Below are 15594 nucleotides of genomic sequence, written 5' to 3'. Positions count from 1 at the left end.
GCCGTGCGCTCTGGACGGGCTGTCCCGTTGATGGCTTTGCGCTGCTTCCCAGCGGCCCAAGGCTCTCCCCCCTCACAGAGGGGCCCTGCCCCGCCCCACGCGCCCCGTGGCGGCTGCCGCCCCGCCCGCCCTGCGGAGATGTTGCCCCCCCCACCCGCCCCCCGTGCCCTGGCGTCCCCCAGCGCCAGCCGCCCCTCACGGCGGGGCAGGAGGAGGGAGCAGGCCCCGCTTGTTCCCCTTTCCTGGTGCTCACATGGCATTGAAGAGCCAAGGAGGGCTGAAACGGCACGTCCCCCAAACGCTTCCCTCTCTGGTCCTTTTGGGCCACTAACGCGCTCTGCTCAAGGGAGTCCGAGGGCCTACGCTCGGCTTTCCCTGCTAAGGTGTCATTCTTCCTTCTGTAAGCTCCACAACTGGCTGGTTGATGTGAGCTGTCTAGGAGATGGGGAAAACGAGACGCTTTCAAATTGGGGGAATTATCCTGGTAAATTACTGCAGTTTTTCAGCAACAGAATTTCAAGGTGCAGCTGGGCCTTTCAGCCATTGCATCGATTTTCAAATGCCACCCGCAGCATCCGAAGTGTGAAGAGCCCAGTGTGAAGCTCCTCAAAGACACTGCAGCAGTTGTCCACCAGCAGACAGGACGTGTCTGTGCTGAGTCACCAGAAAAGCAAGCTAAGCCCGGAGCCATTATTGCATGGGCAAGCAGAGTTGGTTTCCAGAGGAGCTGCATGCACTCGTTTCCCTCTCCCACTCAGTACTTTCTCTCCTCTTTCGAGCTGGCTCCTGGCTTTAACTGGAGCTTTTGACAGAGAAGGGAATGACTGCATCTCATTTTCATTGGGATGTAGCTATCCAAATGTCTGCAAGGAATCTTACAGGGAACATGGAGCCTGGGCAAACATCTGTGAGGCTGCAGCTTTTGACTGTTTGAAACGGGCCTTCTTTGGGCTGGGCACCTGCAGGCCACTGCAGAGCGGTAACCGCAGGCTGCTGCCAGAGCTGCAACACAACAAAAACGTGGCAGCCCAAGAATCCGCGCGCAGCTCTTCTGCATGTTGTCCGACGTTAAGGTGCCAAAGAAAGAGCAAGCAGGAAGAGAGGAGCTTTGTGTCAGGAGACAAGCCAGCATCTCCCTGTCAGAAAGGGAGGTCAGGCTCCAAACTGAGTCAGAGCAAAGGTCAGCATGCACCTACGTGCTCAAGAAGCAACTGCGCACTGCACTGCAATACTCCTGGAAACTGATCTCCTTGGCTTCTTTTGTCCCCTAAATGTCATCAAAGCAGTTAGGGCTTTCAGAAGCAACAAAGATGCCAGCAGGAACAAGCAGACTTGCTTTTAGTCAAAGCCTTGGGGAGGAAAAGTCACGTTTGCTTGGATTTCTTGGGGGCCTGCTGGATCGGTGCATTTTCGGAGTTACCCTGGGATGCCTTGAGCACTGGCTTATGGACGGTAAGGATTTTTTCTCCTGCTTTATGACTGAGGAGATCTTCCCAGGCTTTTCTTTTGCGTCAGCTGTACAGAAGATTTCGGTTGCTGGGCGTAACTATGCCAACAGACCCAGAGCGGCTGCTATTGTGACGTCAAGGGAGCCGGACCGCATCACAGTGCTGTCAGCGCAATGTTGTCCTGGTGCGCGCGAGGCCTCGTTGTCCAGAGCAGCTCTTCGGCTTGCTCGCTGCAGGAGGACCCTCGTGACTGAGGCGTTCTCAGCAGACGGCCTGCACCCCGAGAGGAGTCTTGGTTTTTCCCCCGGGTGGCATTCAGTGTGCAAACCCACACAGCACTGCTAGAATGATTGGGCAAGTCTGTGCCGCGGTTTGCACGGTTTTTTCTGTGGCGTATTCCGGCTACTTCCTGACCCACCTGACTCGTAAGTAAAGGTTTATCCTGGGGGTAGCCATCACACAGCGTTTGCTTCACTTTGCTCTTTATGCTCGTTTGTAGGGATGAAGCTGATTTGGGAGCAAAAGTGCCATTAAGATGCCGCTCCTTTGGTAAAGCTCCTGCCAACAGCATCAGCTAAAAAGGGGGTGTCTGCACTCGCTGGCGGGTGAAGAGTATTTGCAACGTAACCTGCAGGGGTTGCGTTCCCTCCACGGGAGAGCGCGTGGCATTGGACACTGTCATTTCCTCAGCTTGCTGCTTCAGCCGAGACAACCTGCAAATTGCAGGCTGGCAGGGAGCCTCACAAGTACTTCTAAAACTTGCCCAGGAGTGAGGGAAAGCACTTTTTTGCTCCAAATCCTGCCATTAGAGGCCTTGGCTCTCTGCTGTGACCCTTTACGATGCACCAAGAGAGCGATTCCCTTGGCGATGAAGTGCAAGCTCCTAACCGGTTAGGCTTTGCTCCTGAACCCAGGAGCTGTTCCTGGGCTGCTTTAGAAGAGAACCGCCACAGCTATGGGGCCCTTTGTGGAAGCTTTCCCGGGGTATCATTTGCAGCAAATTGATGGGAATTAGTGCATGCAATTTATTTAAAAAAAATAAAAAACAAATAAAACAACAGCAACAACAACAACAACAAACGAAAAGAAAGGTTGCAGGAAAGAGAAGAGGAAAAAGCTGCTTGAGCTGTTGGGCAGAACAGAAGCTCTGACTTAAAGGACACTTGGCATTTCTGTGATCGTGTTTCTATTTCTTCAGTGACAAAAGTCGAGAGAGCCTAGTATCGTGTCCTTGTTGTTCTCTTGCTTGCTGTGGGAAAATCTTGTGTTGCTCCTGGAGGGATGCTGGGAAAGGAAAATGCTCTCTGTTGGGACTGACTTGTCCTGCGGGACTCCCCAGCACAAGCACTTTTCTAACAGCATCTGGTTCCTTTTCCCTTGCTCGCTGCAGGTCACCTCACACACGGATGGAGACAAGCCCGTCCTTTGGTGAGTGGCAAAGGAACCTCTGACCTTGCTGGCATGTAAGAATTGTGCAGCAAGCTGTGAGCTTGGCCTGTTGCGGTAGAGTGCCAGCCTGGGAGGCGGAAAGAAAGCCCAAGTCGGTGCTGGCATCAGCAGCAGCAAAGGGAGCACTGGCCCTTTCCTAATTTTCCATTGAAGAGCCTTTCAAGAGATGAAAGGCAAGTGTGGCAGGCCAAAGGTGTCTTGCTGACTCTAGCCAGGGTGGAAGATCAAATGCACAGCAAGACGGAGCACCATCTAATTTGCCCACCTTAAGAGGGTGAATTTCAGGACTCAGAATCCCACTTTGATCAAAGTTTCTGATTTCCCCTTAGTCTGGGTGAAAAGAAACCAGCTTACGGAGCTGACAAGAAAGCAGCTCCTGAAGGACTGGCTGCTCCCTGTCCCTCTCACTGCTGTCTGTCTGCAGGGCTCACCAGCAGGGTCAGCACCTCCTCTGGCTCCCTCTCTTGCTGAGGAAGAGGCTGAAGAGGAGCCAAATGACAAGAAGCCTCCAGCTGTTGTCCATCCACGGCCTGAACGTGCAGAGCCAGTAAGTGGCACCTGTGGTTGGCACTGCCTTTGGTGCAGGGCCGAGCTTCAAGTTTCTGACGAGCCAGCCCTTGCTGCTCGTGCCTGAAGATGCTGGGGGCTGTGTGCCTGCCATGACGTAGTGCTGCTTCAGCCAGGCCAGGGACCCCTGGCAAATGGCTTCTGAACTTTCACATTTGAGCGCCATTTTGCTGGGACGCTGAGAGGGCCTGAGAAAGTCTCTTGGGATCAGATGAGAGGCAGCATTGTGCCTTTAAATTGTTGCCAGCGTAGAAGCGAGCCCCTTGGTGCACGGTGTCCCTGCAGGCTCCCCGTGGTCAGCGGCCAGAGACGGTCCAAAGACGCAGTTGACAGCCTTGCAGGATACTTAGGAGACACTGGCCCCTGGGAGGGACCAATTAGCTTCAGGCACAACGTAGACCAGACTGGCCTTCTGGTCAGACACGACCATGCCCACTCGAGGGTGACTTCATTGCCCAGGGGAACACAGCAGGAGGAAAGCAACAAGGCTCTGGGGCCCTGCTCCCACCTCTTTCTGTATCTTTGCAACCTCATCAATACCTTGTTGCAGTCGTCTTGCAGAAAATCGATAAAATGTAGCATGAACCTGGCCATGTGCTGCTGTAGCACAGCAGCCTTCGGGGTTTGCCCGTTGCCTTTGAGAAGGGCACATGCAAAACCCTCCCCAGGCAAAGAGGCCTGGCGGTGGCTGACAGCCTTCCTTTTGCCGTGTGCTCTGTGGGGTATCTGTGCCAACCACCTTTCTGACGGGCAATCCTTTCTTGTCCCAGCTCTCTCGTGATGCGCGCTCTGCCGTTCAACGCGCCGCTGCACCGGCGCGGTCTGCAGCAGCCAGCACTCCCCCACCTGCCAGCACTTCGTCCAGCAGCCCAGCCCAGCAGCTGGAGATGAGAGAGGAGCAGAGCCTGAGGAGACTGAGTACGACTGGTGTATTTCTGGTCTGCCAGAGCGGTGTGTTTTCTGCGTCTCTGTATTGGCTGCTCCAGAAGTTCCTCCTCGCTTTAGTGTCACAGAGGCATTTAGGCCTCCCTCCAAGAACCAGTTGCTGTGCTTTGAGGCAGCAAGAGAGCGCTCGGCGTGTTCCCGCTGCCTCTGAGGGCAGCTGGCACTGGCTTGGCTTTGCCTGGGCTGCCCTCTGTGCCAAAGACAAAAGCACAGATTGTTTCTGTTGAGCAGAAGGCTGGCACCTAGCGGGTGACTGGGCTCCAGGGAGCTCTCGGGCCCCAGCTATTCTCCAGCTGCCCTTTTTACGACTGTTCTCACTCCTCCTCTCACTGGTGCACGTTGTTCTCCTAAGTGGCCCTGCCAGTGACGGCAGGTGCCACTGCAGAGGCTGCGGAGGCCCTTCCTTAGCTCTGAGGGCCCAGTTCCTAAAGGCCCATCGTTCTGGGTTATCACATGAGCTGCTGTGCTTGAAAGCCGTGAAGTCCTTCTTGGAAAGGCCAGCTGCTGAAAGGTGGAGAAGATCGCCCTCCCGCTCGCTGCTCTCAGCGGCTGGAAGCCAAGTGACTGCAAAGGGCACAGAGCTCCCGACAGTGGGGCTGCATCTTGGATTGTCTGGGGAGCGGAATCTCCCTTTGAAAGTGAGCACCTTGCAGTGCTTTTGTCTTTCAGGGAGCATTGTGAATCTGGGTGAGCCGAGGAGGAAATACTTGGCGTTTGAAGAACTCGGACGAGGGTAAGTCTGACGCCTGCTCCTTACGCAAAACCGTGGGCCCGGTCTTTGGCCGGTGTAGCGTTAAGCGTGACATCAGGCAAGCTGCAAACATGGTCAGACTCTGGCTTTACCTTCCTGCCACCTCTCAGGACTGCTCAGTCAGAGCAGTCAGAAGGCATCATCAAAGACAACCTGGTGCTGGCAAGGTCTGCCTTGCTTGCAGCAAGGAGCAGGGCCTGGATGATGTCCCGCCCCTGCCGCTTTATGCCGGCCTACCAGAGCACCTTGTCACCCGAGAGCTGGCAGATAACACTTCTCCAAGGCAGAGTGTTCCAAGTTCTTCTTCTCCAGTTTTTCCAAAGGGTCCCCCTTAGGCTGGGAATGGAACCAATCGGGCGTGTGCCTTGGAGATTTATAGCAGCCCTTGGTGTTCACATTGGGCCTCCGTTTTCTCCTGGACACCCTGCATGGCAGAGGGCTGCTGGGCTGTTGTGCTATTGGCGGGGGAGGCGCTGCAGCCAGGCGTTTTCCAAATGCTCCAGGCAGCCTGGGGAGATCTCCTGCCTAGGCTGGCTTTCACCGCCAGGGACTAAAGGGCTTTTTCTGCTGCCGTTTTCTTTCTAGGGGTTTTGGAGCTGTTTATAAAGCCCTCGACGCCAGCACAGGACAACAGGTAAAGTGTCAATGCCCCCAGCAGACTTTGCAGCTCTGGAGTGCTTTCGCCGCGGCTGCGAGCCTTGGCTGGAGCTTTGGGTGGCCGCTCCATCTCTGCGGCAGAGGCTGCTCCTCTGAAGCACAGACTAGGCTCAGCAGCCTGCAGACGGCATTTGGGACAGGCTTTGGTCCTTCTCCTAAGCTCTGCCCTCTGGCACAGCTGGGCTGCGTCATTGCACAAGCACTCGCTGCGTGTTCCTGGGGACCTCGTGCGACGAGCGCCTTCTCAAGTCAACGGTCTCTCAATGTCCTTTTAGGTGGCCATCAAGAAAATGGCGCTTCAAGAGGAGATGTCCGAGGAGCTGGCTGTCAATGAAATCGTGGTCATGAGGGACAGTAGGAACCCCAATATTGTTACCTACTTAGACAGGTGGGGCTATTCTCATGTCAATGTTCCTTTAGGATACTGCAAGCCCAAAGTGGCAAACCCCTTTGGTCACTGGCAGAAAATGGAGCTGTTTAGGATTTCTCTCCTCCAGTGCGGGGGAGGGGGTTGCACTTGGTCTGCAATAATCTCTTCTGGCATATGCAGCTTGGAGAGCACTTCCAAAAAGCTGGGTCAGCCCCTCGGGTGACTGGGCTGTGCCCAGGTCCTCTCTCTCCATGTGTCTTGGGGTGACCTTATGATGTGTATCCCATATTGCCGCTTATGCCCAGAAATTAATTTTTGTGCTTTTCTCTGCCTCTAAACTGAGCCTGAGAGGGGGAAGGAAAAACTGAGCAAAACTTTTTCAAAGCAGTTTGCGGCTTGTTCAAGGTCAAGAGATAGTGACTTTTTTCCCCCCCAGCTGCGGCAGGGGAGCAAGGAAGCACCCGGCTTGCTGCTTTCCAGTCAGCTTTTGGCCAGTTGTTTTTCAGTTTCTTGTTCTCCAGAGAGAGACTGAGAGTTGGATTTTGCTTTTCCTTCTCTGGAATTCTGGATTTTCTCCCTTTTCTACTGGACTGCTTTCAACCTCAGAGCACATCGGGAGGACTTTCCATCGGGCACAGAGGGCCTGGCCCTGGCCCAAGCCCCAGCTCCGAGGAGACCAAAGGGAGGACTCTAACACTTTCCCAGGTTTTTCCTCCACAGCGAAACATTTTATTATTTAGCCTTATTTTCCTTTTCCCGTGTGTTTGGTAAATAAATAGTTTTATCTCCTTCACTTTCCTTCGAGGAAAATTTATTTTTTCCCGAACCTGGAGGGGGGGGGGGGGGGGGGAAGGGGTTTGTACCTTCTCTCAGAGGTATATTTCTAAATTTGGCCAAACCGGAACACCATGCCGGGCTTTTCTTCTTTCAGCTACCTGGTCGACGGGGAGCTCTGGCTGGCGATGGAGTTCATGGACGGCGGCACGTTGTATGATGTACTCGGGGCAGTGTACCTCGAGGAAGGACAGATAGGCGCTGTCTGTCGGGAGGTGAGGGATGCCGCTTGTGCTTCCCCTGGCCTGCACAGGATGGCCCTTGTCAACTGGTGGTTAAGAACAGCAGAGATTTCTTGCTCACGGCCTTGCTTTGCTGTTGCTGTCACGACACAGAGAAGAAAGAGCATCTGAAGCCAACTGCCTGCCAGTGTCCCCGCACTTCCTAGGCTCTGTTCTCGCACTCTTACGTACTGCCGTTGTGCTCCGGCGCTCGTGCTCACTGGCTCGCTCGCTGTGTCGTACTTGTTTCTTCTTGCCAGCTTAGCCTCTCAACGGTTGCCAGGAGCCTGTCTGTGCGTCCTGCATTCCTTGCCGCTCCTGTAGGTTACGGGCGGGTTCGGTCGGGACAGAGACGGATGGAGAGATCTCTATAGGCAGGTCTTGGGACACAGTCGGTTTATTGTAAAGGGCGTGGGTATTGGGGCACTGCTCAGAGCTGCTAGACTCAGCTCTGAGCAGGCCCAAGAGAGTAAGCAGGTGAGAGAGAGAGAGAGGGTGTAAGAGCAAGAGTGGAAGTAAGAGTAGAAGTGGAAGAGAGGAATAGAGAAGAAGTGTCTGAAGTCCTGGTTACAATACAATAAATCATCTTCTGTACTGAATATTCTAATTGTCACTAACCAATCTAATACAAGATACAAATCCTATAGCATTTACATACAGCCTATAAGAGTTCTTATATTACCATAGAGTGTTACATCTTAACTTCTAAAAACTACTCTTTGGACCCCTTCTGCTGAGCTAGTAGGGTCTGCTCTGACCCTTGGACCTGTTTGCAAGCAGAGGGTATTGTTCCATCAAGAGGGGATTATCTTCAGTGGCCATACCATTGTTTTCTAGTTGTTCAGTAACTAAGACCTGGTATTTCAAAAGTGGCTTTCATTTCGATGTTGCCTGTAGTTTTCATATTCCCAAAATCTTTTGTCAGGCAATCATATTTCCAAGGTTTTCCTGTTCCATCTTCCCCAACATCTCCCCCTTTTTGATGGACAATTAAGATATTAGACATAGTCCTACTCGTCATTTTTTGCACACACTGAAGTATACAAGGTACTGCTACTAAAACTATAATTATTACTACTAGAATAATCAAGCCTATTTTACAGAGTTCCCTTAGCCAAGGTGCAAAGCTCCAACCATCAAACAAACTGTCTAGCCAAGACGGGTTATCTGTTGTAATTTGGTTAGCTAGGTCCCTTAGGTTTTGTAACTGTTTGTGAATGGAAACAGAATGATCGGATAAGTTCATACAGCATAATCCTTCAAAATCTTCACAGCCATGTCCATGTGCTAATAAAAGATAATCAATGGCAGCTCTATTTTGTAAAGTGGCATGTCTGACTGCCTCTTCATCGGTTAACAAATCACTGATCATAGTAGAGGTGGCATTTACCTCCTTGCTGAGCCAACATCCCAACTTGTTTAACTGTTTTAGTGCAATTGAGGAACTTAACTGAGGAAGAAAAATGCTCGCAACAATTGATTTTTCAGAGTTCCAAGGGTGAAAGTCACTATCACAGTCGCTCTCATACTGATGTCCCCAGGAAGATCTAATCTTTCTGTTTTTCTTTTTGATTACTTCTTTGACACTGGGAGCAATAATTGTAAGTTGTCCCAGAGCACAAGGGCCACCATCTATTTTTGAAGGTATACCTTGCCAGGCTCTGTCTCCACAGATGAGCCAAATTCCTCTAGGGAATCGAATAGGAAGTTTGTTGAAACGATCTGCATGAGGTTCATCATATATAAGAAGCTTAGCTTGGTTGCACCAAGAAGTTACATTGCTATAAGCTGGGTGATATGGGGTAACGTTTAAATGAGGACCGTTTTCTCCTAGAAAGTGAAAGAAATAGCAGGTATCCATAGTTAATAAGCCTAGGATTTCTAGCTCTTGAAGGTCAGATTTATCAATTTTAGAATTATCAATATAAGTTTGGTGTTTATGGCTGGTAGTTGGAGAAATGTGATCATCATATGGCCAATATTTATCAAAAGTAACATTATCAAAACCTTCTGGTAGAGGTATTCCAACTAAACAGGTTGAAAAAGGTTTGTCAGGGCTTGTGTCAGATAGACAGATGGTATCGGAGCCTGCAGATTTGGCTAAAGCAACCCAAACATTTGTCTTTGGTTGATTTACAGGTAAAGCTTCACTACAAAAACAAAAACATAAGAATAAAAGCAACATGCACGCGCGCAAATGAGAAAACTCCATTATTTTCTTGAGCTGTTTTTGGCAGATCGCTTTCTTCTGGTGATTCTGCGCGCTTCAGGTTTGGGTGCTTGCTTCCTGGCTTCCACTTGCAGGGTCACTGGCTGGTGTGGAGGCGTCGGCAGGTTTTGATGTGTGGTATGGCTTCACGTTTTTTGCTGGAACCCACTTGAGCTCTCCACCTGTGGAAACACATGCAAACCCCTTTCCCCATGTTATAAGATTGTATGGTCCTTCTATTTTTCCTGATTCCAGATTCTTGATTAAAACTAGGGGGTGCTCTTTCAGTTTTGCTTTTTTGTTGTTTAAGAAATGTCTGAAGATGGGGGGATCAGGCTCTTCTGCAGAGCTATTCAAAAAATTATAAACATACAAAGCTTTATTCAACCTTCTTTGAGGTGTATCCTGGGCTTCTCCCCCTTTCTGTTGTTTTAAAATGCGTTTTAAAGTTTGATGTGTTCCTTTTAGGGTACTTTTCAGCAATTGCTTAAAGTATGGAGAGCAGATACCACTGTCCTTTATTGCTTTCCGCAATTCTTTAATCTCATGGTGTGGGATAGCTTGCCATGTTCTGGGACCACCAGCTTGCTGGCTGAATAGTACAGGCATAGCTAAAGCATTTAGATTTTCCTCTTTGCAAATTTGGCGTCTGATTTCATGCCAGTCTGTAAATTGAAAATTATGGAAACATTTTTGGGGGTTGTCTACTTTTGGGATTAATGCAGGCGAATCTTCAGGGTTTAGTGTCTCTTTCTGAGTTGAGAAGTCTGTCCTGAACACTGGGGGGACACTAGAGCTGTTTGGGTTGGTTCCGGGAAGCGGCGGCGGAGTCAGGGAGGCAGGCGCGGCTGGTTCCGGGAGCGGTGCTGAGGTTGGAGAAGTCTGAGCGGCGTGATATCGCTGATCCGGGAGTTGCAGCAAGTGCGCATGCGTATGTTGCAACGATTGCGCATGCGCGTGTTGCGTCATCAGGTCCGCGCGGCAGGATGTAATGGCCGCAGCCCGCGTGGCGGATGGTTCAGGCGGAGCGGGAGATGGCAGGACTGCAGAACCAGGGGCTGGGGCTGCGGTCGCGGCGTGCTGCTGCTGGAAGCTTGTAGGCTGGGCTGGGGTGGGTGGTGGCGGAGCGGCGGTGCCGGGAGGCGGAGCTGGAGCAGGGGCAGGCACGGGGGAGACTGCAGACCTCCGTGCAGGCAGCGCGGCACCGGGACCAAGTGGCTCGTGGAGCTGGGGCGCTCCCAGCGCAAGCGGTGGTGTGCCGGGATCGGGGAACGGCACAGAAACGGCGGCAGGGGCGGGAGTAGATACAGGCGTCTGTGCTGCCACGGGGCTGGGCGACCGCTCGGGGCGTGCTGTGTGCGCTTGAACGGCAGGGTGGGGGGGTAGGGTTCCTGCAGTAACAGGGGGTGCCGGAGACAGCAGCGCGGCCGTGGCCCGTGCTGTAGGCACCGGTGGTTCGGGAACGGCAGGGGACTGTGAAGACGCAGCAGCGGCGGCCGCGGATGGAACAATGGCTATCATCGGCGCCGTGTGGGGGGGGGGGACCTGGGGGGCTGGAAGAAGGGTCGCCGCTTGGCTTTGGGGGGGGCCGGCTATGATGGCAGCCATGGCCATAACCGGCGCGGCTGGGGGAGGGGTAACACCCGTAGGTAGCAGGGGGGTAGGCGCTGGCCCCGCCGGGGTACCGCCGGGGAGCGGGGCCATCATGATGTCAGCAGCGGGGGTTGGGGTAGCAGTGATGGCAGCAGGGGGGGGTGGAGCCGCGGTGACGGAACCGGGGGGGGGGGGGGACGGGGGGGCAGGGGCAAGGGGCGGGGCCGCGGAGACGCTGGCACTGAGGGCGGGGGCCGCGGGGAGGAACGGGATGGCGGGAGGGGCTGTAGGGTTCGGTGGGGTGGCTGGGGCCGGGGTAACGGGCGCGGGGGCCGCGAGCGCGGGGGGCGGGGCGGCGCGCGTCAGCCAGACCGCGGGTACCGGAGCCACGGGGTCCGGCGGAGGGGCGGGGGCCATGCTCTGCTGCGGGCTCGCGACGGCAAGGGGCGGACTCGCAGCCGGAGCCGGGCCCAGCGGGGTGACTGCTGCGGGCGGCGCCATCGCAGCAAACAGCTCTACCAGCGCTCTGCAAGCTGGGAGCAGCTGTGCAGCGGCCATATCCCGGTACGAAATATTATTAAAGAGTTTAACTCCAACTGTGTCCCAAAAGTCTCTTGTAAAGACAGCTGAACGGTCAGCATTTGGGAAGTTCAGTCGGGTCCATTCTAGAAGATTTTTTAGCTCATGTTTAGGCAACTGACTTGGACCAGAACTTATAAGTAAATGCTTAAGTTGCTTATAGAGATCTCTGTCATGGGCAGAGTGGGTTTGTCCCATTTTTTAGACCAGTATGATACTCACTTAGGTGATGTCGCAGGAGCAGCGTCCTTACTCAGATGTCTGTCGTGGGGAGATGGCCAGTCACTCCACTCAGCACTCAGGACGCCGCTTTTCGGTCCTTTCCCAGAGCTCCGGTTTCAGGCGTCGCTTGGCAACGGCTTTCCGTGCTCAGGACCTCACGGGTGGGTCCGCACTGCGAGCTCCAGTGCAGGCGGTGCTCAGCACTACTCGCCTGTGCTCGGGGCGGGCAGCAGATTTCCCTCCGCAGAGCTCCGGTCAGTACTGCTTAGCAGCGTGTCCGTGCTCGAGGGGTGATACGGCAGACCTCCTCTAAGAGCTCCAGGGGGCCGCTGCGCAGCAGTGGCGGCCCGTGCTCGAGGACTGCCAGGCAATTGCCTCCAAGAGCTCCAGGTAATCCCCGTGCTCGAAGGCTGCCTCAGCAGAATTACAGAGCTCCAGCTATTACGATGCGCAGCATCGGTACGCCGTGCTCACGACAAGTTCTAGGTGGCTATAACTGGTCTTTTAGTTACCGTCCATGGAGAAAAGTCCTACAGATGGAGAAAGCTGAACCGGGCGTTCAATCACGTTGTGCGCCAGGCTGCAGGTGCTGGGTGTGGGTTCGGCAATCACGATGGGCGCCAGACTGTAGGTTAAGGGTGAGTTCGGTCGGGACGGAGACGGATGGAGAGATCTCTATAGGCAGGTCTTGGGACACAGTCGGTTTATTGTAAAGGGCGTGGGTATTGGGGCACTGCTCAGAGCTGCTAGACTCAGCTCTGAGCAGGCCCAAGAGAGTAAGCAGGTGAGAGAGAGAGAGAGGGTGTAAGAGCAAGAGTGGAAGTAAGAGTAGAAGTGGAAGAGAGGAATAGAGAAGAAGTGTCTGAAGTCCTGGTTACAATACAATAAATCATCTTCTGTACTGAATATTCTAATTGTCACTAACCAATCTAATACAAGATACAAATCCTATAGCATTTACATACAGCCTATAAGAGTTCTTATATTACCATAGAGTGTTACATCTTAACTTCTAAAAACTACTCTTTGGACCCCTTCTGCTGAGCTAGTAGGGTCTGCTCTGACCCTTGGACCTGTTTGCAAGCAGAGGGTATTGTTCCATCAAGAGGGGATTATCTTCAGTGGCCATACCATTGTTTTCTAGTTGTTCAGTAACTAAGACCTGGTATTTCAAAAGTGGCTTTCATTTCGATGTTGCCTGTAGTTTTCATATTCCCAAAATCTTTTGTCAGGCAATCATATTTCCAAGGTTTTCCTGTTCCATCTTCCCCAACAGCTCCAAGCCTGCACGCTGGTGGCAGAATTTCAAGCTAAGGGCAAAGGAGATGCCCTCAGCTTCAAAGGACAGCATTGCAGCCCAGATGGCGTTGGATTCTGGAACAGGTCTAACGTGCTGCTTCCTCCTCTGCTGCCACAAGGCTACCAAGAAAATCTTTGCCATGCCGCCTCCCCAGCCAAAGGGCATGCGCTACGTACTGAAGGGAGGAGGGGCTTTTGGAAGCTCAGATGTGCCTTTGCTTGGAAAGATAGAACACTCGTAAGAGTGTTGAAGCAGCAAGCTCTTCCTCTTGACAGCACTAGGATGCTGCGCCCTGGCTCACAATTCCCTGAGAAAGCTGTCACTCTCGTCGAGCCCGTTCCTTTCTTGCAGGATGAAATCAGGTCCTGAACCTTCACCCTTCCCTTTATCCTCTCTCTCTCAGTGCCTGCAAGGACTGCATTTCCTTCATTCCCGCCGAGTCATCCACAGAGACGTCAAAAGCTGCAACATTCTTGTCAGCGTGGACGGATCTGTGAAATTGGGTGGGTATCCTTGGTGCAGCGCAGCGTTCCCGGGATGCGCTCTGGGGCTGCTCTGGGGTAACTGCCAGTTCTCCAGAAGCGCTGCTTGGCCAGCGCGCGAAACGTGAGGGCGTTTTTGAAGTGGCCAATGCCTTATTTCCCTGGCTACAGCCCCGCAGAAGCAGAGCACTGCTGCTTTTCCAGCTAGATTCACCGTGGCCTTGTCAGGCTTTGAGCGGGCAATCCTTTGGCTGGGTTTGCCAGTTGTAGCTGGCTTTGACAGGGTTTGTTTTTCTCCGCAGCTGACTTTGGCTTCTGTGCTCAGCTCACCCCTGAGCGCGACAAGTGCAGCTCCAGCGTCGGCACTCCCAGCTGGATGGCGCCGGAAGTCGTGAGAGGAGAAGCCTATGGCCCCAAAGTGGACATCTGGTCACTGGGGATCGTGGGGCTGGAAATGGTGGAAGGGGAAGCTCCTTACCAGAGGGAACCCCGTCTCAGGGTAAGGTGCAGCTTAAAAGTGCGGCTCTGTGTGGAGAGAGCTGTTGTGGCTAGGAAAGGAGCAGGTAGAGTGTCCTCTTCCCTTTTTTGTAGGTTTTTGAACTGATAGAAAGGAACGGGGCCCCAAAACTGCAAAACCCCAGGCACCACTCGGCTCTCCTGCGTGACTTTCTCCGCTGCTGCCTGCAGACAGACGAGGACAGGCGCTGGTCTGCCCAGGAACTCCTGAAGGTAAGAAAAAGCAAAGCGGCAAAAAGCCCTGTGAGCTGTGGACGCCTGCGTGAAGGGCCAAAGAGGACTGGGGGCCACGTGGGCCTGGGCGAGACAGGTCCGGGACCAGAAGGCGGAGGGGCAGATGGTGCCCTCGGTCCTCTTTGTGCGTCTTCCTGGTAGCAGAGGAACCCTGCTTGAGCCTGTTGGACGTGATCTTGGGAAGTAATGGTTCCTTTTGGTTTTGTTTTTCCTTTGGGCAGCATCCGTTTGTGACCTCAGGCGATCCTGCCTCCAGCCTGGCTGCTCTGATCATCTCAGCCAAGCAAGTGCAGGAAGACTGGAGAGGAGACGCTTGCGCCTGAGGAGGCCTTGGTGCCCCGCCAGCTCAGAGGAGTGAGCCTTGCTAATGGATTCTCCCACTCCTGGCCTAAACTTAGCTGACCATATAGAAGTAGAATTATTAAGGAAAATATTTTAATAATGTAATCCAATTAGCTAGTCTAATTTTCCCGTTGTCTTCTGCACCACCTGTGGCAATTGAAGACACAGAAACCACTTAACATAAAATAATCCAGCAAGTATTAGCCCCCCAGTGAGTGGAGATTCTAGAGGAGGGATGCCTATACAGACTATTTCATCAGATGGTCTGTGGGTAGGCACTCAGGGCACCCTTGCGCACAGTGACCCCTGCTAGAAATTTGTCCCAATCCGTATGCCCCAGGCTGCCAACACATCCCGTCCCCAAAGGTTAAGGGAAGTGGTAGTAACATAAGGCCTAATTGTAGCTGTGTGCCCCTCTGAGTCCTTCACCATCACAGGCCGTTCGCTTCAATAGCTCTGTGTGGTTCCTCCTAATCCTGCGATGGCCGATCCCACTGGGGGTAAAGGCCATGAGGGAGGCCACACAGAGAAGATGATAGTTACATCAGCACCAGTATCAATCAAACCTCGAAGCTGAGTCCAGGGTGGACAGGTGTTCGGCAGGATCAGGGTACATGTCATCTGTGGCCTTTGGTCAGAGATGTCTGCAGTCCAGAAGGCCTGCGGAAGTCCCGTAGATCCACTGCCGTTATCTTTGTGAGTTTCTGGTTCTATCCTGGGGACACAAGACTTAAAAGGCACTAATTTAGCAAGGCAGGTCTTTTCAGGAATAGTTACAGGGGGTTTTCAAATTCCCTATAAAACTGAGGACAAGGCTCCGAGGAGCGGATTCCCATCAATCCCACCTCATCATCATCCTATCGCATTAAACCTGT

General features: G+C 53.1%; 1 protein-coding gene across 1 annotated transcript; it reads left to right on the top strand.

Annotated features, from left to right (window-relative positions):
- The first annotated feature begins 1794 nt into the window (after nucleotides 1-1794).
- LOC116455490 (serine/threonine-protein kinase PAK 3-like) lies at nucleotides 1795-14716 on the top strand. Its single transcript, XM_032133427.1, has 12 exons — nucleotides 1795-1873; nucleotides 2839-2876; nucleotides 3322-3444; nucleotides 4235-4382; nucleotides 5079-5142; nucleotides 5746-5794; nucleotides 6093-6205; nucleotides 7119-7236; nucleotides 13549-13648; nucleotides 13930-14126; nucleotides 14219-14356; nucleotides 14599-14716. Exons 1-12 carry the CDS (start codon nucleotides 1795-1797, stop codon nucleotides 14698-14700), a joined length of 1269 nt encoding a protein of 422 aa, XP_031989318.1. The 3' UTR covers nucleotides 14701-14716.
- The last annotated feature ends 878 nt before the right edge of the window (nucleotides 14717-15594 follow it).

This window comes from Corvus moneduloides, chromosome 24, assembly GCF_009650955.1.
Source record: "Corvus moneduloides isolate bCorMon1 chromosome 24, bCorMon1.pri, whole genome shotgun sequence".
In the NCBI taxonomy this organism is placed as follows: Eukaryota; Metazoa; Chordata; class Aves; order Passeriformes; family Corvidae; genus Corvus; species Corvus moneduloides.
The sequence above is the reverse complement of the archived record's forward strand: the minus strand, read 5'-3'. Positions and strand labels throughout refer to the sequence as shown.